The sequence below is a fragment of the Aotus nancymaae genome, unplaced genomic scaffold (assembly GCF_030222135.1).
Source record: "Aotus nancymaae isolate 86718 unplaced genomic scaffold, 86718_ANA_hifiasm-v0.15.2.pri h1tg000067l, whole genome shotgun sequence".
NCBI classification, from domain to species: Eukaryota; Metazoa; Chordata; class Mammalia; order Primates; family Aotidae; genus Aotus; species Aotus nancymaae.
Genome location: NW_026988482.1, coordinates 396,194 through 418,438, shown reverse-complemented (window position 1 = coordinate 418,438; position 22,245 = coordinate 396,194). Strand labels below are relative to the sequence as shown.

At 46.2% G+C, this 22,245-nt stretch overlaps 1 protein-coding gene and 1 long non-coding RNA gene across 3 annotated transcripts in view; one reads left to right on the top strand and one right to left on the bottom strand.

Annotated features, from left to right (window-relative positions):
* The first annotated feature begins 11,173 nt into the window (after positions 1-11,173).
* Positions 11,174-22,245, top strand: part of LOC135270787 (uncharacterized) — a 42,242-nt gene continuing 31,170 nt past the window's right edge. Inside the window, exon 1 of the long non-coding RNA XR_010338913.1 lies at positions 11,174-11,677. This is a non-coding gene — a long non-coding RNA (uncharacterized LOC135270787). The remainder of the gene's footprint in view (positions 11,678-22,245) is intronic.
* Positions 13,830-22,245, bottom strand: part of KCNMB2 (potassium calcium-activated channel subfamily M regulatory beta subunit 2) — a 240,047-nt gene continuing 231,631 nt past the window's right edge. For both annotated transcript variants that reach the window (XM_012472281.3, XM_064366802.1), the window contains one exon: positions 13,830-18,128. In XM_012472281.3, coding sequence (XP_012327704.2) covers positions 17,844-18,128 — 285 coding nt within the window. In that variant the 3' untranslated portion in view covers positions 13,830-17,843. The remainder of the gene's footprint in view (positions 18,129-22,245) is intronic.

The window sequence follows — 22,245 nt, the reverse complement described above, 5'->3', positions numbered from 1 at the left end:
CTTTACACAAACTTGATTTTTGTTACTTTATTTACTGCTTTTTCTCAAGTATAATCATCCTAAAGTTTGACTTCTTCCTCTATGAAGACTCCCTCTGTGAGGGGATCTGAATCCAGTGGTAATACCACTTTTGTTCTGAAGATCTAGGTTTGCAAATGGGAAGTATGAGTAATACTTATTTTATGAAAGCTTATGTCTAGGGCCAAAAAAATCCTTTGATCCTTTTCCCCTCATTTTCTTCCCTTTTCTAACTTTTAGGTGCTCACTTTGTACTAAGTACCTCGCATACTGCCTGAAACACGGTAGGTGCTCACTTTGTACTAAGTACCTCGCATACTGCCTGAAACACAGCAGGTGCTCACTTTGTACTAAGTACCTAGCATACTGCCTGATACACGGTAGGTGCTCACTTTGTACTAAGTACCTCGCATACTGCCTGATACACAGTAGGTGCTCACTTTATACTAAGTACCTCGCATACTGCCTGATACACGGTAGGTGCTCACTTTGTACTAACTACCTCGCATACCGCCTGAAACACAGTAGGTGCTCACTTTGTACTAAGTGTCTCGCATACCACCTGAAACACAGTAGGTGCTCACTTTGTACTAAGTACCTAGCATACTGCCTGATACACGGTAGGTGCTCACTTTGTACTAAGTACCTAGCATACTGCCTGATACACGGTACGTGCTCACTTTGTACTGAGTACCTAGCATACTGCCTGAAACACGGTAGGTGCTCACTTTGTACTGAATACCTAGCATACTGCCTGATACTCGGTAGGTGCTCACTTTGTACTGAGTACCTAGCATACTGCCTGATACACGGTAGGTGCTCACTGTACTAAGTACCTAGCATACTGCCTGAAACACGGTAGGTGCTCACTTTGTACTAAGTACCTAGCATACTGCCTGAAACACGGTAGGTGCTCACTTTGTACTAAGTACCTAGCATACTGCCTGAAACACAGTACGTGGTCACTTTGTATTCACACTTAAATTCAGTCAACAAATAATAACCAAGCTCCTACCGTTAGTGTATGCTGAATCAATACTGCCTTTCTGTCTTGTGTATTCCTTTTTCTGGCTACTATTCTTTCCTCCTTTCTTTCTTTATTTGGCACAAAAGGAAAACCAGTCTTATTGAAAGACAACTTAGTTCATTCCATTCTACAAACACTTAGTGAGTGTCGACTTTGTGCCGGGCATAGATTTTCACGAAGCTTTCTCTCGGGACAGTGTCTAGTAGAAAAGGAAGACACCTAAGAATACAGTCAAAGGTAAGGCAGGGAACGCCAGGACGGGAACCTGCATGTGCAGCTCGGAGAGTATTTCCTGCCAGCAGAGGTTTAGTGTGACAGAGGAGGTCACCGGTGAGAGATTAATACTGACAACTGGAATCTGGGTGGTGATTACTGAGTTCTTGCTCTGTCGGTAGCTGCTTTTCACATATTGGCTCATATAACCCTCACCGTGACTCTGAAAGGGAAGTCCTCGGGTATCCCAGCTTTTGGAATGGGAGAGCTGAGATGCGGAGAGTTTTGCTAGCATGGCAGAGGCCCATATTCCAATACCCGCTCCCCAACCACCAGCTTCACCCTCAGCCAGTGGCCCACAGGATCTGGCGTGTTGGTAACTGAGGAACCTGGCCTCTCAGGTGGGATAGCGCTGAGGCGAAAGTCCTTCACCATTGCACAGTTTCCTGTGGGATAGTCGTCAGCCATCATAGAGGCAGCTGGCTTGATACGCTCCCTTAACTAGGGTGCAGCTTTTCCCTCTCCACGTCCCCACCCCCCTGCTGGTATCTTCCGAATCGCTCAGATAAGCTGCTCTCAGTCGAATCCTTGTCTCAGTTCTGCTTCGGGGTTAATCCAGAGTTTTGAGTGAGCCCAAACCGAGACAAGTAACAGACCCAGGTATATTTGAACCGGGTATTTAGACTCCTGAGCGGATGCTCTTACCAACCCTTTACCGACTCTAGAGGGCGGGATGGGCAAAGAGGCTGAGAAAGGCCTCTGGGTTGAAGAAGATAGTTCAGTGTGCCTGGAACGGGGCGGCCTGGGAGTGGGGTATGGGAAGGGGTGGGGAGACGAGGTCAGACGTGCCACGTGGGATGAATGCGTGAAGTTCGTGTGGATCAAACCCAGGCATCTGAGCCTCATCGCAAGGGCGACGGGAAGTCATGGCTTGGTTTTGCTCAGGGTTTGATGTGATCCGATATCCGTTTGCAAAAGCTCATTCTGCCGACAACCTAAAGGATGAGCTGGGTAAGGAGCCGTGGAGGGACTGCAGGTAGGATGACTGGTTAGAGGCCACAGTAACTGGGAGAACTGAAGTGTACACGGAAAAGAAGGTACTGGCCTGACAGACACGTAGGCGTGGGGTCCACGCAACGTGACGCAGGGTGGTTTTGTGGATGGCCTTGGACTGACTCAGTTCTCACCTTTCTTGCTTGTAGTTCTCAAGAATAACTATAGAATGTGCTGAGAATGCAGCCTCCTGAGAGGAGGGACTGCCTGGAGCCGCTCGGTCTCTGTTCTAGTCTCCCCTACAAGCTGGATGTCTGTCCATGCTTCAGCCTAGCAGATCACAGGACCCCGAGGTTTAAACCTAGGGCGAGCTGCCTTCTGAGTCCCTCAGCTTCGGTGCAAGTGGGCACATGTGGTCACGACTCCATGTGCCCTGAGCCTTGGGGAACCAGCTTGCAGTGAATCTTAGCCTTCTGCTGTCCCCTGCTGCCTCTTTGTAAGTGACTTATTGCACGTGAGTGTTCTGTGTCACTGGGTTGTGACAGTTTGATAAGCAGCGCACAGTGAAGCTGCTTCGCACGTGGTGACTGGCTGTGGTTATGCGCATACTGTTTTTTGAGACGGAGTCTTGCTCTGTCGCCCAGGCAGGAGTGCAGTGGCATTATCTCGGCTCACCGCAACCTCTGCTTCCTGGGTTCAAGTGATTCTCCTGCCTCAGCCTCCTGAGTAGCTGGGATTACAGGCATGCGCCACCACGGTCTGCTAAGTTTTGTGTTTTTAGTAGAGACAGGGTTTCGCCGTGTTGGCCAGGATGGTCTCAATCTCCTGACCTCGTGATCCACCTGCCTTGGCCTCCCACAGTGCTGGGATTACAGGCGTGAGCCACCGCGCCCGGCCAAGGTGCATACTTGAAGGAAATTGAGATGTGTAGGGTGAATCTGAGGATTTGGGTGGATGGCAGTGACTTTGACTGGTGGGAATATAGTGGGGTGGGGATTGGGGTATGTGAAACCATGTGTGTTTAGAGAAAGGTCTATTTCAATTGAACATACTGAGTTGTAAGTGCCTGAAGGCTTTCCAGGTACAGATGTGCAGAGGCAGCTGAGAACAGAGCTCTGAGATTTAGGAAGGAGGCGAAAGCTAGATACAAATCTGGGGACATCAGTTGGTATTTAAAGGTATTAAAGCCCTGGGCATGAATGGAGTTCCCTGACAACTCCAAAAGGAAAAAACTTGCTGTGGACAGTATATATATTTCAGGCACATTATCTCACTCAATTTTCATAATAAGCATCTAGGATGAGGATGAAAGAAGTTATTTTCATCATCATCTTGAGAGGGAGAAAGCTGAGACGTGAGCGAGGTTAGGAAACTTAGTTCCTTAGCTGCAGGAGGGAAGAGCTGAGATAAAGACTGATCTGCTGACTCCCGGTCCAGTGCTCTTCCCATCCCACCACACGGTGACATCTGGAAATAGGTTTGCACGCCGCCATCGCATGGTTTAGGTGTTCTCTAGGAGAGCTTCTTTTTAAGAGAAGCTATCGTATTTTTCTTCATGTCACACATATCCGTGTTGTATTGCAGAAACCTGGCGTATGCCACATAACGGTGTGTAACGTTCTTTTCCGTAATCCACACCTGTTTACTGACAACTGGGTGGACATTTAACCCAACGATTGCAGCTAGGCATAGACGACCCTGAGCCCTGTTTTTCCAGGGAGCGATTTCTTTGCAGGTGAATTCTCAGAGGCTCAGCTAACACGGACATTTTCCTCAGTCCATTTATTTCTAAATCACCTGTCACTGATATTGGGTCCCTTATTTTTGACCATGTGCTAAGCATCCAACCTTGCCACATGGAATTAAGTTTTAGGCTGTAATAACTCACATTTACTCAGTGGACACCCTGAATGCCTACAGCAAATCTTTCTGAGGTTTCTCTCGTCCACCTTTTATGATCTGTGGAAAGCACTCTCCAAATAGTCCCATAAGTCACGTCAGGAAAGGACCCTGACACAGAGCACCTTGGAGTTGAACCAGGTTTGGCCAAGAGGTTAGAAAACCTACTTCCCTCTCTTATTTGCCCAGGAAATGACACCGACATTTGGAAAAATGTTACAGAAGAGATCTTGTTATGTGACAAATTGTGACAAAAATTACATGATTTGTGGCATATTTTATTTATTTGGGGAAAAAATCCTGACAATGTCAAATACATAAAAGTGAGTCAGGCCCTCGTCCCATCTCCTGGGTCATTCAGTGCCAGAACACAGTTGAAAGGAGCAGCTTGAACCCACAGAGGGCAGAAAGGGGCTTGTCACCTGCTGTGGCTGGCAATTCACTTTCCTGCTTCTAGAAGCTTATCTTAAGCAGGGGTGGGAAAAATGGCCCCAGGTTTGTGCCATGACGCTCCCTGTTGTGTTTTTTAGCATCTTGCTATTTTATTTAATTTCCAGTCAATCATACCTATGTCTGGATCTATTAGTGATTTCCTTTTAGGCAGAAAATCATCACCATCCCGATCCTTTCCTTTGAACATCAGAGTTTGCTTATTCTTTATTTATTATGATAGTAATCAATCATGACTTATTTATAAGAAGGAACAGTTTCTGAAACTTCTATCCCCTGCCTTCACCCCCTTCCAAGTGTCTAGAACAGAGCAACTGCAGCTCATTTAGGATGTGAATGTGCCTTGCCTGGTGAAAAATTTGAATAAGCCATTTCTTCCAGAGGTGTGTGTGGGGTGTGTGTGTGTGTGAGTGTGTGTGTGTGTGTGTGTGTACCTCTGAAACACTGTGACCTCTTTCCCAGTACATCAGACTTTCTGAATATTCGAATTATTTTTGTGAGAGCAGAAAGTGTTTCATCATATGAAGAAAATGTTGGTCATCTGTAGCCATCCTTTCTTTTTAGGAGGATAAAAATGTTGCCAGTATAATAACGTTTAGCCATGTGTCAGGTAATTTTCTTTTTACTTTTTTTCTGTTTGCTGGAAATTGGAGAGCGAAAGTGAAGAATAAATAACAGTTTCACTTTCTGAATTGATAGCTCTTGTTCGTGTCCTTAACCTGAAGTTGAAATGAACGCTGGCTAATCCTTGCATGAAAATGTGAACATACGTAGAGTGTGTGTCTAATCAGAGCTCAGTCTCTTGGCTCTTTTCTGGGGAAAAACGAGGAACTTGGGTCCAGCCTCTGGCCCTCTTGCGTTTGGTCTCGTTGACAGGCATTGAATGTGCATGTTCCTCCCCGCTGCACGGGTGTGTTCATCCCCACTGCATGTGCTGTGTTCATCTCCGCTGCATGTGCATGTTCATCCCCGCTGCATGTGCGTGTTCATCCCCGCTGCATGTGGCATGTTCATCCCTGCTGCATGGGTGTGTTCATCCCCGCTGCATGTGGCATGTTCATCCCCGCTGCATGTGCATGTTCATCCCCGCTGCATGTGCATGTTCATCCCCGCTGCATGTGCGTGTTCATCCCCGCTGCATGTGGCATGTTCATCCCCGCTGCATGTGCGTGTTCATCCCCGCTGCATGGGTGTGTTCATCCCCGCTGCATGTGCTGTGTTCATCCCCGCTGCATGTGCGTGTTCATCCCCGCTGCATGGGTGTGTTCATCCCCGCTGCATGTGCTGTGTTCATCCCCGCTGCATGTGCGTGTTCATCCCCACTGCATGTGCTGTGTTCATCCCCGCTGCATGTGGCATGTTCATCCCTGCTGCATGTGCATGTTCATCCCCACTGCATGTGCGTGTTCATCCCCGCTGCATGTGGCATGTTCATCCCCGCTGCATGTGCATGTTCATCCCCGCTGCATGGGTGTGTTCATCCCCGCTGCATGTGCTGTGTTCATCCCCGCTGCATGTGCGTGTTCATCCCCGCTGCATGGGTGTGTTCATCCCCGCTGCATGTGCTGTGTTCATCCCCACTGCATGTGCGTGTTCATCCCCACTGCATGTGCTGTGTTCATCCCCGCTGCATGTGGCATGTTCATCCCCGCTGCATGTGGCATGTTCATCCCCGCTGCATGTGCGTGTTCATCCCCGCTGCATGTGGCATGTTCATCCCCGCTGCATGTGCATGTTCATCCCCGCTGCATGGGTGTGTTCATCCCCGCTGCATGTGCTGTGTTCATCCCCGCTGCATGTGCGTGTTCATCCCCGCTGCATGTGCGTGTTCATCCCCGCTGCATGGGTGTGTTCATCCCCGCTGCATGTGCTGTGTTCATCCCCGCTGCATGTGCGTGTTCATCCCCGCTGCATGTGCTGTGTTCATCCCCGCTGCATGTGCGTGTTCATCCCCACTGCATGGGTGTGTTCATCCCCGCTGCATGTGCGTGTTCATCCCCGCTGCATGTGCGTGTTCATCCCCGCTGCATGTGCTGTGTTCATCCCCGCTGCATGTGCATGTTCATCCCCGCTGCATGGGTGTGTTCATCCCCGCTGCATGGGTGTGTTCATCCCCGCTGCATGTGCGTGTTCATCCCCGCTGCATGTGCGTGTTCATCCCCGCTGCATGGGTGTGTTCATCCCCGCTGCATGTGCTGTGTTCATCCCCGCTGCATGTGCGTGTTCATCCCCGCTGCATGGGTGTGTTCATCCCCGCTGCATGTGCTGTGTTCATCCCCGCTGCATGTGCGTGTTCATCCCCACTGCATGTGCTGTGTTCATCCCCGCTGCATGTGGCATGTTCATCCCCGCTGCATGTGCGTGTTCATCCCCGCTGCATGTGCTGTGTTCATCCCCACTGCACGGGTGTGTTCATCCCCACTGCATGTGCTGTGTTCATCCCCGCTGCATGTGGCATGTTCATCCCCGCTGCATGTGCGTGTTCATCCCCGCTGCATGGGTGTGCTCATCCCCGCTGCATGTGCTGTGTTCATCCCCGCTGCATGTGCGTGTTCATCCCCGCTGCATGTGCGTGTTCATCCCCGCTGCATGTGCTGTGTTCATCCCCACTGCACGGGTGTGTTCATCCCCACTGCATGTGCTGTGTTCATCCCCACTGCATGTGCTGTGTTCATCCCCGCTGCATGTGCATGTTCATCCCCGCTGCATGGGTGTGTTCATCCCCGCTGCATGTGCGTGTTCATCCCCGCTGCATGTGCGTGTTCATCCCCGCTGCATGTGCTGTGTTCATCCCCACTGCACGGGTGTGTTCATCCCCACTGCATGTGCTGTGTTCATCCCCACTGCATGTGCTGTGTTCATCCCCGCTGCATGTGCTGTGTTCATCCCCGCTGCATGTGGCATGTTCATCCCCGCTGCATGTGCGTGTTCATCCCCACTGCATGGGTGTGTTCATCCCCACTGCATGTGCTGTGCTCATCCCCACTGCATGTGCTGTGTTCATCCCCGCTGCATGTGCTGTGTTCATCCCCGCTGCATGTGCGTGTTCATCCCCACTGCATGGGTGTGTTCATCCCCACTTCATGGGTGTGTTCATCCCCGCTGCATGTGCTGTGTTCATCCCCACTGCATGGGTGTGATCATCCCCACTGCATGTGCTGTGTTCATCCCCGCTGCATGTGCTGTGTTCATCCCCGCTGCACGTGCGTGTTCATCCCCGCTGCACGTGCGTGTTCATCCCCGCTGCATGTGCTGTGTTCATCCCCGCTGCATGTGCTGTGTTCATCCCCGCTGCACGGGTGTGTTCATCCCCGCTGCACGGGTGTGTTCATCCCCGCTGCACGTGTGTGTTCATCCCCGCTGCACGGGTGTGTTCATCCCCGCTGCATGTGCTGTGTTCATCCCCACTGCATGTGCGTGTTCATCCCCGCTGCATGGGTGTGTTCATCTCCGCTGCATGTGCTGTGTTCATCCCCGCTGCATGTGGCGTGTTCATCCCCGCTGCATGTGCGTGTTCATCCCCGCTGCATGTGGCATGTTCATCCCTGCTGCATGTGCATGTTCATCCCCGCTGCATGTGCATGTTCATCCCCGCTGCATGTGCTGTGTTCATCCCCGCTGCATGTGCTGTGTTCTTCCCCGCTGCATGTGCGTGTTCATCCCCGCTGCATGTGCTGTGTTCATCCCCGCTGCATGTGGCATGTTCATCCCCGCTGCATGTGCGTGTTCATCCCCGCTGCATGTGCTGTGTTCATCCCCACTGCACGGGTGTGTTCATCCCCGCTGCATGTGCTGTGTTCATCCCCGCTGCACGGGTGTGTTCATCCCCGCTGCACGTGCGTGTTCATCCCCGCTGCACGTGCGTGTTCATCCCCGCTGCACGTGCGTGTTCATCCCCGTTGCACGTGCGTGTTCATCCCCGTTGCACGGGTGTGTTCATCCCCGTTGCACGGGTGTGTTCATCCCCGCTGCATGTGCTGTGTTCATCCCCGCTGCATGTGCTGTGTTCATCCCCGCTGCATGTGCTGTGTTCATCCCCGCTGCATGTGCTGTGTTCATCCCCGCTGCATGTGCTGTGTTCATCCCCGCTGCACGTGCGTGTTCATCCCCGCTGCACGTGCGTGTTCATCCCCATTGCATGGGTGTGTTCATCCCCACTGCATGTGCGTGTTCATCCCCGCTGCATGTGCTGTGTTCATCCCCGCTGCACGGGTGTGTTCATCCCCGCTGCACGTGCGTGTTCATCCCCGTTGCATGGGTGTGTTCATCCCCACTGCATGGGCGTGTTCATCCCCGCTGCATGTGCGTGTTCATCCCCGCTGCATGTGCGTGTTCATCCCCGCTGCATGTGCTGTATTCATCCCCGCTGCATGGGTGTGTTCATCCCCGCTGCACGTGCGTGTTCATCCCCGCTGCACGTGCGTGTTCATCCCCGTTGCATGGGTGTGTTCATCCCCACTGCATGTGCGTGTTCATCCCCACTGCATGTGCTGTGTTCATCCCCACTGCATGTGCTGTGTTCATCCCCGCTGCATGTGCGTGTTCATCCCTGCTGCATGGGTGTGTTCATCCCCACTGCATGTGCTGTGTTCATCCCCGCTGCATGGGTGTGTTCATCCCTGCTGCATGTGCGTGTTCATCCCCACTGCATGTGCTGTGTTCATCCCCGCTGCATGGGTGTGTTCATCCCCGCTGCATGTGCGTGTTCATCCCCACTGCTTGTCTGCGCTCTCCCCACACCTCTTGTTCTCTTTTTGGGTCACTCTGAAGTTTCTAAACTCAGATGTGCCTGTGCCCAGCCTCGTGCCCATGTGTTAACAGGCAGTTTCTGGGATTTGAGACGTCCTAGATGAGATTCAATACTGGGACCAAATCCCTTCTTTCACCACTTGGCGGAGTGGATGGGAACCCTCCTCAGAGTTTCCTCCCTGAAGGGAACTGGGAGCAGGTGGTAAGAACCCACATTAGTCTCTCGGCTCCTACTCCGCGTTGCTCTGATTTGGACGCTTTCAGATCTTCCTGGACTGACCTTAGCTATGAGATTCTATTTGGCAGAGTTAAGGCTGGGGCCAATCTTAGGAAAATCTACAGGAGAGATGAAGCTTGTCTTAAGAATCTTTTATTGCTGTGAAATTTGCTGTGCCTATCTTTCTACTTTGCCTCCAGACTCTTAGTGCACATTCTTAAAAGAACGATCATTACGTATCCCCACCCAAGCCTCACCTTGAATTGTAGTAATCCCCATGTCGAGGGTGGAGCCAGGTGGAGATAATTGAACCGTAGGGTGGCTGGCCCCATACTGTTCTCTTGGCAGTGAATGAGTCTCATGAGACCTGATGTTTTTGTGAACAGGAGCTCTCCGGCACAAGCTCTCTTGCCTGCCACCATGTAAGACGTTCCTCTGCTCTTCCTTCATTTTCTGCCACGATTATGAGGCTGTGCAGCATTTGGAACTGAGTCCATTAAATCTCTTTCCTTTGTAAATTATCCAGTCTCGAGTATGTCTTTATTAGCAGCATGAGAACAGACTAATGCAGTAGGGTATGTAATTATTACCATTTTTAAGAATGCACACTGGGAGTTTGGAGGCACTGCAGCAGGGTGTTTGTGAAAGAAGACAGACAACTGGCTTGGAGACAGGAGGTCAGGACAGTGCAGATGAGATTTAGCTAAACCTTAAAGGATGTGTATGACTTAGCCAAGTGGAAAGAAGGCAGATCAGAGAGGTGTGAAGCAGAGGGAATGGTAAGTGCAAAAGCCCAGAGGCATGAAAGAATCTGAGCGTGGGGGACGGCCTTGGGCTGGAACGGCTGAGGTGTAAGTTAACGTGGGAAACAGACTTGAGGGGCCGGTTCCCTCCACAATCCAAGTCGTCTGCGGCAGCAAAACGTTGCTCGTTTTTCTTAGGAGTGGGAGTCTTCCTTAATAAAGGCTGATCTGCAGTCCCTTGTTGAATGAAAAATTTCCTCCTTTTAGCTTGCTTTGATGCCTGCAAATGCAAGGGTTTGGGCTGGGTTTGACTTACTGCTTCCATAAAACAGAAATGAAAATAGAGAGAATGACCGCATGAAGGTAGCTTGTGATTTTCCAGCAGCTGCTTTTCAGAGGTCTCGGATGACCGTGACGTCAGAGGTGAAGTTAATTGCTGGCCTTCCCTGGTCTTCCGAAGAGCCCCTTTGTTCCAGTTCTCCACGGGAGTTTTGTAAATCGCGTGTGGTGGTTAACGCCAGGAGTTTTTGAGGCTACTCAACTATGAAAAGACTTCCCTCTTAGGAGAGGAAACAGGTGTGTATTCTCATTGTTAGATAATTTGAGGAAACGGTTGTGTAATTTCACTGTTGGGTAATTTGGACATGTGGCTTCTCAAACTTACCAAGTGAAATCTTTTAAACGGTCTTGGACGTTTGCCGGGTGAACCCGAGGACTGTATTCCAAGGGTTATTTATTCAGCCAGATAGCGTGACGTTTTCGAAGAAATTGAGAACTGGAAAAGGGAAAGCCCCTGTTACTATGAGCACAAAACCAGTCAGTTACAAGTGGCCTTCACGGGCCAGCCTAGACCGGCTCCCGGAATTTCTGCTGGCAGCTACCCGAGCTATATTTAGAGCAGAGTCACTTTTTCTAGGAATATGCTGACCTTTCCCAGCGGGTCACGACTTTCTGGAGATGGACCTAAATGTAGAACTGGCACCAAATTCTGCATCCGTCACGACAGTTGGAAAGGAACGGGTCCCCAGTCTGAACTCCGTGGTTTCTTCTCAGTATTGACAGATGTTAGCTACAGCAGCTGAATTCTTTTGGTTAGAGACGGACACTGTCAGCTGTTCCAAAATGATACTTGTGTCACGCTCAAGAAGGCGCAGGGAGAGCCCATTGTGTTTGCTCACCATGAGAAGGGACTAAGTGTCAGAGTTTGCCGCTGCCTGGTGGAAACTGCTAGAATTTTAATGCAGCATGTAAAAGGGTTGAGATCTGGTGATTCTCCAACTGGAGGAGGCTGATGGGTTTGGGCAGAGTTTAGGTGAGGTGTATCCTGTGGATGCTGAGCTGTGGAAATAGCCAGGTTGCAGATAGCAGGTGAGTAACGCTTTCTGTTGATTTATCTGGGATAAGAAATATCACTGGATGGTCCAAGGATTACTTACTTTCTTAAATGTTATGATGTGGGAAAGAAACCTAAGAGGTAGGGAGAAGGAGAATTCATTCCTTCATCTTCTTCATGCTCCTGAATGTTGATTTGCTCAAAAATAAGCAGGGAAGGGGGCAATTGAATCTGTGCAGGACAAATAGGTATTACTCAGCCCCAGGGACGACAGCCTTAAGAAACTGCAGAGAATTTCCTTAGTATTGGGGAATAGCAATGGTTGCTTAAATTAGATTATTAAAATTCAGAATCATTCCTCATAGATCGTCACTCCTTTCCCTTCTCTTAAACTAGTTTTCATTTACCTATAAATTCTTGTTATATCAGTTGTGAATTCTCTGGTTAGTATTTCTCTGTGAAGACTTTTTCTTATTTGCCATTATTGATGAGTTTCAAACACCCAAGTGTTTGCTTTAAAAAAGAGATTCACTGTTTCATCCCTTTTTTCCACTTGTAACTTCGTGTCTTGCCAGTTATGTGAAACATGGATAATACAACATTGCAGTTCGTCCAATTCCTCAGCAATCTTTTTCAATTAACTAATCAATTCCTTTAGTTACCTGCCATCTTTTTCCAAGGGAACTTCTTGTCTTCTGCTAAAATCAAAATATCCCTGCATCTCTCACTTAGTGAAAATCAGAAATGCTTCTTCCCCCTTTTAAATTAATTGTGTGATTACTGAGTGAGTCACGCATGGAAAAATTGCAAAGTAAAGGTTGAGTGCTGGCTCTTTTGCTCTGTTACCCTTTCAGTAATACTTGCCTTCCTTCCCATATAAATGGTTCTCTTTTCCTCCTTCACCCGAAATCTGGGAGATTTTGGGACAAGAATCTGGTGTGAGTTTGTTTCACATTTCCTGTAGTGACACCTGCTGTTCTTGCCTGCCAAGAACCCCTTCTGTTCCTTTCACACGCCAGTTGACCTTTGAGGAATTATCTGACCTTCCACTTACTGTGGCAGCGAATCACATGCCCTGCCCATCACTGCAGAAGTGGGCATGTAATGTTATGCTGTAAGTCTGGCCCAAAGGAGTTGACGATCCTCTGAGCCATGGTGGGCCCAGTAGTGGAGGGCGAAGAGAACTCACAACTTAGTCTCTCGCCAGTTTTTATTAATTGCCAATTTATAGTAATTTAATTAATTTATTTATTTTAAATGCCAATTTGTATGTGCCAATTTGTATTAATACTGGGGTTTTCTCCTCCTGTAGCTATAGAAATGGGGATTTTGTGAACATGTAGTTGCTAGAGATGATCTTTGCTGGTATGCGATGAGAAACGCAGTCAAAAGAAGGAAGAAAGCTGGGAGGGGAAGAGAGGTTTTTATCAGAGGAGCGGAGTCTGCTACGAAATAACTCTTTAGTGATGCTGACATACTAGTTGCTGAAGTCGTGTGGAGGGTGTAGAAGACTTTGAAGCTTTCTTTATGGTCTCTTAGTATACTACGTTGGTAACAAGTCATATTACACCTTGCAAGGGCTTGGGGATTAAATTTGTCTTAAGGTTAAGGAACAGCTCTGGAAGCCCTAATTAAGTGATTATATTATTTGAGAGAACGACTTCTTTTTCCACCTAAGTGAAGCACTTACCACGAAATCACAGCTGGGGTTCACAGACTGACCTTCTCTCCCGATTCGTTGGCATTGCACTGCGGAATTCATAGCACCTTGGCCAGCACAAACCCATGGCAATTACAGCAGCATTGTGTTAGGAGCACTGCTGTGCTCCCAAGTCTTCTGAATCTGGTTGTCATTAAGTTGGATTAGAATGTAATGTAGAGTTTCAGCAGTGTTACTTTCAGAAGGTCAAGTCATATTTAAGAAGTGGTGCATGATTAACACTAACCTAGACATCAGAAGGATTCAGCTCGCTCATCAGTTTAATTCACACATGAACGTGTGGGTTCCAATGGGTATATTCTTAACCTTTTACAATTGATATCCTCTGTGCTCCCTTCATAGCTTTCCCTTTATGTCATAATCCCATCTGAATGGACTATTTTTCATGGTCTTATGTTTGAAATAAGCGGAAATTGCTCTTCCCCATCCCCTCCTCCATTTCAATAAAATAACACTAATAAAATAAGTCTGTGCAGGAGTATTGATTTTATTTTGTGTAGATTTGGTGGGTAGATATTACAGGGAGACAGATTTCAACTTGTTATAAGGAAAACATTTTAGCATGAAGTGGTGACCTAAGCCATCACTGACAGGATTCAGGTAGCAACCATTTCTATTGCTAGATAATTCCTGCGTAAGATCTTATAGAAGGGATTTATTTATTGATGTGTGTTTTGGGCAAAAAGACATTTGAGAGCTATTGTAGCTTCAACAGACTACTAGTGGGCATACTAATGCCACGTGCACATTTATTATGAATTATAATAACCACTATTTTTACTATTAAGCCTATTAAGTGCTTTATACACTGCTTGATATTTACATACATAAACCATTTAAGCCCCGTACCAATACTTTGTAAATATTATCCCCAGCCATGTGGATTAGATACCTACCTGTTGTTCTGTATTTTTTATTTCATGTGTGTTTGGGGACCCTTCTAGTAGGTGACAAAGGCATTCTCAAACATAAGGCAGTGTCGTACGCTTTGTATTACTTCTCACAGTTGCTTCAGTACAGAAGTTATTTGTTCAGTCCTGCTGTGCACGTCCTGCTGACAAACTTCTCAGGAGAGTCCTGAAACTATCATCTCCTGAGTCTACTTTCCCACACGGCCCATACATGGCAGTGGTTATTGTAGAGCTGTGACCGTTCTTGCTAAAGTATTTTACAAGGGAGAGAGAAAAGAGCAGAAGTGAAGAAGAGGAGGGACAGCGTCTGCCTTCCATCATCCTTTCTTCCTTACATGGACAATGAGAACCCCCTTTCCTGCTTGAACACTGTTCGTTTCAGTGCTTTGGTGGAGGAGAAGGGAAACTTAGGAAGCTTAGCTATTCTCGTGTTATAACCAACCGTTCCTTTAAAATGATTGTTTTAACTCACTTGAATCAATTCCTCATATTGTTCTGCTATCCTGCTGGCCTCACTTTAAATGCCAGTGGAATGATTACAGTGTTAAGATGTTTCACCCACAGAAACGCGGTAAGAAATTTATGGCTTGACATACTGAAAATAATTCTTGTTTTATAAATGCCGTACATAGTCATTTTTTGGTCATTCACAGGAACGGGGAAGGGTGGCCTGCTGGAACCCTTGATGCCACGTGGTCTACGTAAGAGGCATTTTATGGTTGCTGCACCGTTATTACCATCAGCTCGCGTTCCGCCAGTAGCTTTCCACAGAACCCTATCCTTTATTATAGCTATTTGAAGGCAATCATTGGTGCATTTGCCATTGCTGGGCTTTAATACAATTGCAACTCAGAGAATCTGAAATCAGTAAAGTTTTAGATGGCATGTGCCAACTGGATAATGGAAGTGATTTGGAAGTGTGGACGTTTATACCATCTGGGGAAGTCATTCTTGTTGAATAATATGGAGATCAGGGCTCTGCTTCTAGCAGATGGAAATACAGCCTTAGGGCTTAACCAGGAAAGACTTACTGGGAATATCAACAGAAAGGAGGTTTTTTAACCCACAGATTGATATGTACAGATTCTGTTTGAGAATCACACCTGAGCTCTGAAGTTAGCAAATGGTATTCATTCCTCCTTCCACATGCCTGGGATGGACGGTGAGTGTTAAAAGGGACCTTGGTGATCGGCTGACCTCACCTCCTAATTTTACAGACAAGGAAGTCAAGAGACTAACTGAGAACTTTAAAGTCATCCAGTCTCCTTGTCTCAAGTGAAGTCCTTAACTTTCAGTTCCATGCTCTTTCTTCACTCCTGTGATCTTTTTCTGAGCCTCAGCATCCCTGGTGTTATCTAAAAGATTCCAAAGTCGTGGAAATGGCCACCATAGCAGGAAAGCTACAGACTTCTCTTAGCTCTTCACCATCTTAGTACATGGGGATATTATTTAACCTCTCTTAGCTTCAGCATTTTCATCTGGAGGATGAGATAATAATAATACCTCCTCCAATAGGGTTTTTAAACGATTAAATTAGTTAACATGTGCAAAGCATTTAAAACATTATTATTAGTCCTAGATCTTTCTCCTTTAATAATGAGCATTAATTGTGTATACAACTAAATTATTTGAGGGGCTGTTGCTGTACCGGGATTCTAAAGGGCACCAGTTAATCTCTTTTTGGTGTCATTATTTAAAAATTTCTACATTGTTGTCTTAAACGTTATTTGGAAATTTTTAATAAAAATTTAGAGTTAAGTAAAAATAATCCATCTGATAATTTCACTCACATACATTTCACTGTTGGATCGCTCAAAGGGAAGCCTAAGGAACATTAAAGACGGCACATTTTCAGCTCTGTAGTCTCAAATATTTCTTTAGTATCTTCAGAATTATATTCTTTAAGCGGAGTAGAAATAAAAGAGTTTTTCATCCTATTTTCAAATGGTCACGACGTTCTATGTATGTGTTTGGGTGTTAAGAAACTTTCTTTGTAATCACTCAAAATACCTTTAAAGGTAGTGAAATACCGATTTTTGGACTACCATAGGCTTGTCAGCTCAGAATGCAAGAAATATTCAAATCTTGCAATTTACTAGATTTAAAAAAAAATTTTAATTACACATTTGAAGTCCTGATTACATCCTAGGGATTTATTTGCTTATGAAAAGTCAAACCATGAATTACAATATTGCAGAATAATTTTCCACTTCGTCAGATTAGCTTTACCATTCATTGCACAAATGATTTGTAAAATTTCGCAATGCCTAAAAAACTTTGATACTACATTACAAAAAGGTACTTAAATATAGAAGAGAAAGGTAGATGTTTGTCTTCTTCTTTTGATATTGATATTAAATAAAAGATGGAATGTTTTTATTTGAAATCAATCCCACCTGTTTTCCCCCAGACACAGTAAGTAACTAGCAATGTGAACAAAGGCTTTATGTCTGTTATTCAGTTCAGATTATGTGTTAGAAAAAAGATCCGTTCAGTGTATAAAATATATCAACAAAAAGGGAATCGTAAATAGAAAAATAAAACATGTAGAAGAGACAAATATTCTGTGCACATAGCTTTAAAATCCCAACAGGGAACAGTTGTCAGAAGACACTCCACATTCGTTACCTTAAACACCCGAAGAGCAACATTCCAACACATCAATTTGCCACAACAGATTTACCCATCGAAACCACCAACTTTTACCGGCAAATAGCATCTTAATTTTACCGTCTAACAGTTAAATTGAAATGAAATAAAGATTTCCACACAAATATCAGTAACACAGACTCTTCTGGATCGTAATGGAGCAGCTTCCAGGGTCCAGTCAGCTCGTAGGTAACGCCAGTCCTCGCAAGCATCATCTCTTCGCACAGTAGCAGGGTCTTACATGGAAAAGGGGTCTGTTCATTTTCTACATAAATCACGGGAAGATATCATAGAATTGGCTAATGAAAACGGCTTATATTTTGGAAATCAGTTTTAAAAATCTAAAGTTATAAATAAAAACTGATGGGAAAAAAGTAGCCGACTGCGTTTCTTCTCTTCTTGACAGCGACATGGTAAAAAGCGCAAGGGAAGCACCGAACTTCCTTTAATTAGGAAATCTGGTCCCTTCACTTGCTACAGGGCTCGGATTAGAACAAGAAACGAAAAACGTATTTTTGGCTGTAGCTTTAGTAAACGATGAGTGATGGAAAGTGTTGTCTTCAAGACATCTGACAACTCAGAACACAGACTCTCTCCCACTGACGTCGCCCACGTTCCTTCGCGAAGCTTGGCCACTGAGTAGCTGAGCCCTACTGTGGTGGAATGAGAGAAGAAAGCACTAGCTCCAGCACAGAAATAAGACCATGAAAACCACCGGCTGACACAAAAGTGATTTCCTCTCCTGAATAATAGAGACGTCGCGTTTGCGTATAGAACAGACTTTGCGTTATTGCTCTGCGTGTAAGAATACGTTGGGGAACTCATAACAGACGGCACATCACAAACTTAAGGTTCTTTGGTGAAGAATGAAAGAAAACAGTATTTGAGCTTTGACAAAAACGATTCTATCCACGTCTGCGTTTACCTATTGATCCGCTGGAGCCTCTCACAGAGCAGGGAGAGGTACTGGGTGAGCTTCACCATGGCGACGATCGCCACCCCCCCGGCCATCATGCAGGTCGGCCAGAAGAGCGCATGGAACAGCACGTTGGAACTGTAGAGCTTGGTTAGGATGACGCTCTTCTGGTTTCCTTCTGGGTCAGAGTAGCAGGAGAAGTGCTGGTACTTCCTGAAGTTTTCCATGACGACACTCACCAGGGACATGGATTCTTCAAAGTTTTTCCCACACTTAGGTATATAGGAGCACTGCGGAGAACGAGACAGACTGTTACCAGAAGATACTCTGCATGATTCAGACTCAAATACGGTGTGGAGTATCGTGTCCAAATTAGTGAGCTGTGGAATGACCACGGTGGTTATTCTGTTCACATTCAAGCCGGTGCCTGTGGAAATACTAATAAGTAACAAGTGGTTAAAACAACGTTCTAAGGTATCTGACCAAGATGTCCCTTGATCGCTCACTTATACGATTGAAATAAAATGACAGATATACTGTTAGCTTGATTTAATCATCCCATGTTGCATACATAAATGAAACGACTCCCAGCGGATTCCTTCCGCTATAGCTACGTATGATAGGTTTTAGTTATTCTCTATTGAACATACTTCTTTATGGAATCAGAGTGTCAACTCTGCCGTCTTTTCTGTTGGTCCACATCTGTCCGCATAACATCAAACCTTCCAGTTCTCACAGGGAAAGTAGTTGACTCTTATCTTTTTGTCTTGGCTTCATTTTATTTGGTTACCTTGCAGCTGTCATAAAAAAACAGCTACACTTCTGTTGAATTACTGAAAAACAAATCTCATAATGTGTGGGAATGTCGAATAGCTAAAAAGCTGAGACGAGTGGGTCAGGTGCATTTAGCATGCCAAGGAGAAATAAAGCAGGACCGAATCAGTTTGTGCTGTAATCACCACTCACCTAAGAACTTAGCTACCTTTCTTTTGAGCGTTTCACCTCTCTTTTCTTTGGGTATCTCTTCTGCACGTCTCTCCTCTCTATTTCTGCACACTTTGGTATGGCTTTGGCTCTGTCTCCACCCAAATCTCACTTGAATTGTAATCCCAGGAGTCAGGAGAGGGGCCTGCGGGGAGGTGACTGGATCGTGGGAGCAGCTTCCCCCATGCTGTTCTCATGAGAGTGAGTGAGATCACGAGATCTGATGGTTTAAAACTGTTTGGCGGTCCCCCCCAAACAAGCTCTTGCTTGCTGCCATGATGAGACGTGCCTTGTTCTCCTTCATTTTGTGCCATGATTGTACGTTCCCTGGGGCTTGCCCAGCCATTCAGAACGGTGAGTTAATTAAAGCTTTTTTCCTTTATAAATTACCCAGTCTCAGGTAGTATCTTTATAACCATGTGAAAAGAGACTAATACAGATAATTGGTACCAAGACGACGGGGTATTGCTGTAAAGATAACCTGAAAATATAGAAGCCACTTTGGAACTGGGTAACAGGCAGAGGCTGAAACAGTTTGGAGGACTCAGAAGAAGCCAGGAAGATGTGGGAAAGTTTGGAATTTCCTAGAGATTTGTTGAATGGTTTTGACCAAAATGCTGATAGCAATATGGTCAAAGAAGTCCAGACTGACGTAGTCTCAGATGTAGATGAGAAACTTACTGGGAGCTGAAGCAAAGGTTGCCTTTGCTATGCTTTAGCAAAGAGATTGGCAGCATTTTCTTCCAGCTCTAGAAATCTGTGGAACTCTGAACTTGAGAGGGATGATTATGGTATCTGGAAGAAGAAATTTCTAAGCAGCAAAGTTCTCAAAAGGTTACCTGGCTTTTCCTGCCATGTACAGTTATATGTATTCACAAAGAGATGATCTGAAATTGGAGCTTATGTTTAAAAGCATGAAGATTTGGAAAATGTGCAGTCTGACCAATGGTAGAAAAGAAAAACCCACTTTCTGGGTAGAAATTCAGGCCTCCTGCAGAAATTGGCAAAAGTGATGAGGAGCTGAACGTTAATCGCCAAGACAGTGGGGAAAACGTCTCCACATCATGTCAGAGATTTTTATGGCAGCCCCTACCATCACAGGCCTGGAGGCGTGAGAAGGAAAAGTGGCCTACGGCCCTGCTGCGCTGTGCAGCCTTGCGATTTCCTGCCCTGTTGTCCAGCCATGCTAGCTGTGGCTATAAGGGGTCAAGGTACAACTCAAAGGTCATTGCTTCTGAGGCCATTGCTTTAGAGGGTGCACGCCCCAAGCCTTGGCACCTTCCAGGTGTTGTTGGGCCTGCAGGTGCGCAAAAGACAAGAGTTAAAGTTTTGGAACTTCTACCTAGATTTCACAGGATACACGGAAGTGCCTGGGTGTCCAGGCAGAATTCTGATGCAGGGGAGGAGCCCTCGTGGCGAACCTCTGCTAGGGCAGCGTCGACGGGAAGTGTGTGGTTGGAGCCCCATACAGAGTCCCTACTGAGGCACTGCCTAGTGAGCTGTGAGAAGAGGGCTGCTGTCCTTCAGACTCCAGAAGGGCGGATCCACGGACAGCTTGCACTGTGTGCCTGGGAAAGCAGCTGCAGGGGCTGTACCCTGCAGAACCACAGGGCGAAGCTGCCCAAGCCTTGGGAACCCACCTCTCGCATCAATGTGCCCTGGATATGAGACATGGAGTAAAAGGAGGTTATTTTGGAACTTTACGTTTTCTTTGCCCTCAAGGTGGTTACGAATGTGTTTGTGACACTTGAGCTGCTGCACGTTTTCATTTCATGCACAGTTCCATGTGTTATAATTTACTTTAAAAAACCAAGGTCGTGGGGCCAGTAAACCAAATGATGACCTAGTATTTTGCTGAGAGCAAATAAGTCCTGAATATATATCCGGACTTTTACTGGTAGCTTCACTCTCCGTTTATAGCTTAAATAACGCGTTTTCATAGGCTGTGGTGATAAGTTGTCGAAATGAGGAAATGAAAATACGTCCCACTTTTCGATGCCTGTTCAGATTTTAGAGTTTTACAGGCATTTGTCATTACCAGTCAGCTTTGATTTAAAAATCTGACTTAAGGGGAAGTCTTGAAAGATAGACACTGTGTGAGGTAGCCGGGCTTCACGTTGTGCAGGACAGGGTTGGGACGGGTGTGATTTGTGGCTACTTCAAACGAAAGAAAATCAGAGAAAGCATTTTCAAACAACATTCTCTGAAATATTTATTATGTTGAGCCCTCAGAGATATTTGAAAGAATTCTTTTAAGATCTTGTAACAAAGTGCAAGGTGGGTTTCCTTACGTTGTGTCGAAAAATCAGAAACGAATCCTATTCACTCCCTGTGGGCTGGTACTGAACTTTGAATCGATTGCATTTTTTCAATGACTGTAAGCTTTATCATTTAAGCGCTGACAATTTAATGAAAAGAAAAGCTTTTAGAAGAAAGACGAGAGGTCAAAGGGTTGTATCGTGGTAGTGAGAGCCAAGCGTGGCATCGAGTTGTCTCGTGAGATTGTTCGGCAGAGCTAATTCTTATGACAAATCCCAAACTCAATATATTTAACTTGATACTGTAATGGAAAGTCGGTTCTGCTGACGCCTTCCCGGTCATCCCCAGCCTTGTAAATGTAAATTTTATGTAAAGCTTTAATAAAATACACAGTCACTGAACATCTACCACGTGGACTTGAATGTATTCGTGCTGGAAAATTCAGCCTCTGAATATAACGTATGTGAAGAAGAACACACACACACACACACACACACACACACACACACACACACACACAGAGTGACCATGGGCTGAAGGTAGCATGCTCTGACCAGCACTGTACATACTCCGGTCTCATCTTCATAATGACCTTGCAAGGTGGCCATTTGTTACTTTTTAGAGAAAAGGAAGCTGAGGATCAGAAAGGTGAAGTTATATCCCTAAGGTCACAGAACTAAGTGGCAATGACTGTGGGAAACCAGAATGGTTCCCAGGTACGTGACAAACATGGTTTTGGCTTGTACATCTCTAAGCTGCAGACTTGCTTTGAAAGACTCAGTCTATTTGTATAAAGACGTATTTCTCAGCCAACTAACACAACAACAGAAAACCAAAAAGACCGCATGTTCTCACTCGTAAGTGGGAGTTGAACAATGAGAACACATGGACGCAGGGAGGGGAACATCACACGCCGAGGCCTGTCCTGGGGGGACGGTGGGGGCCTGGGGGAGGGAGGGCATGAAGAAAAACACCTAATGTCGATGACAGGCTGATGATGGTGCAGCAAGGCACCAGGGCACGTGTATACCTGTGTAACAAACCTGCACGTTTGCACATGCATCCCAGAACTTAAAGTACAATTAAAAAATTATCTAGAAAAAAGATATGTTAATATTTATCATTTCAAATGGAAGTGAAAGCGAAATCTGAACTATCGCATAT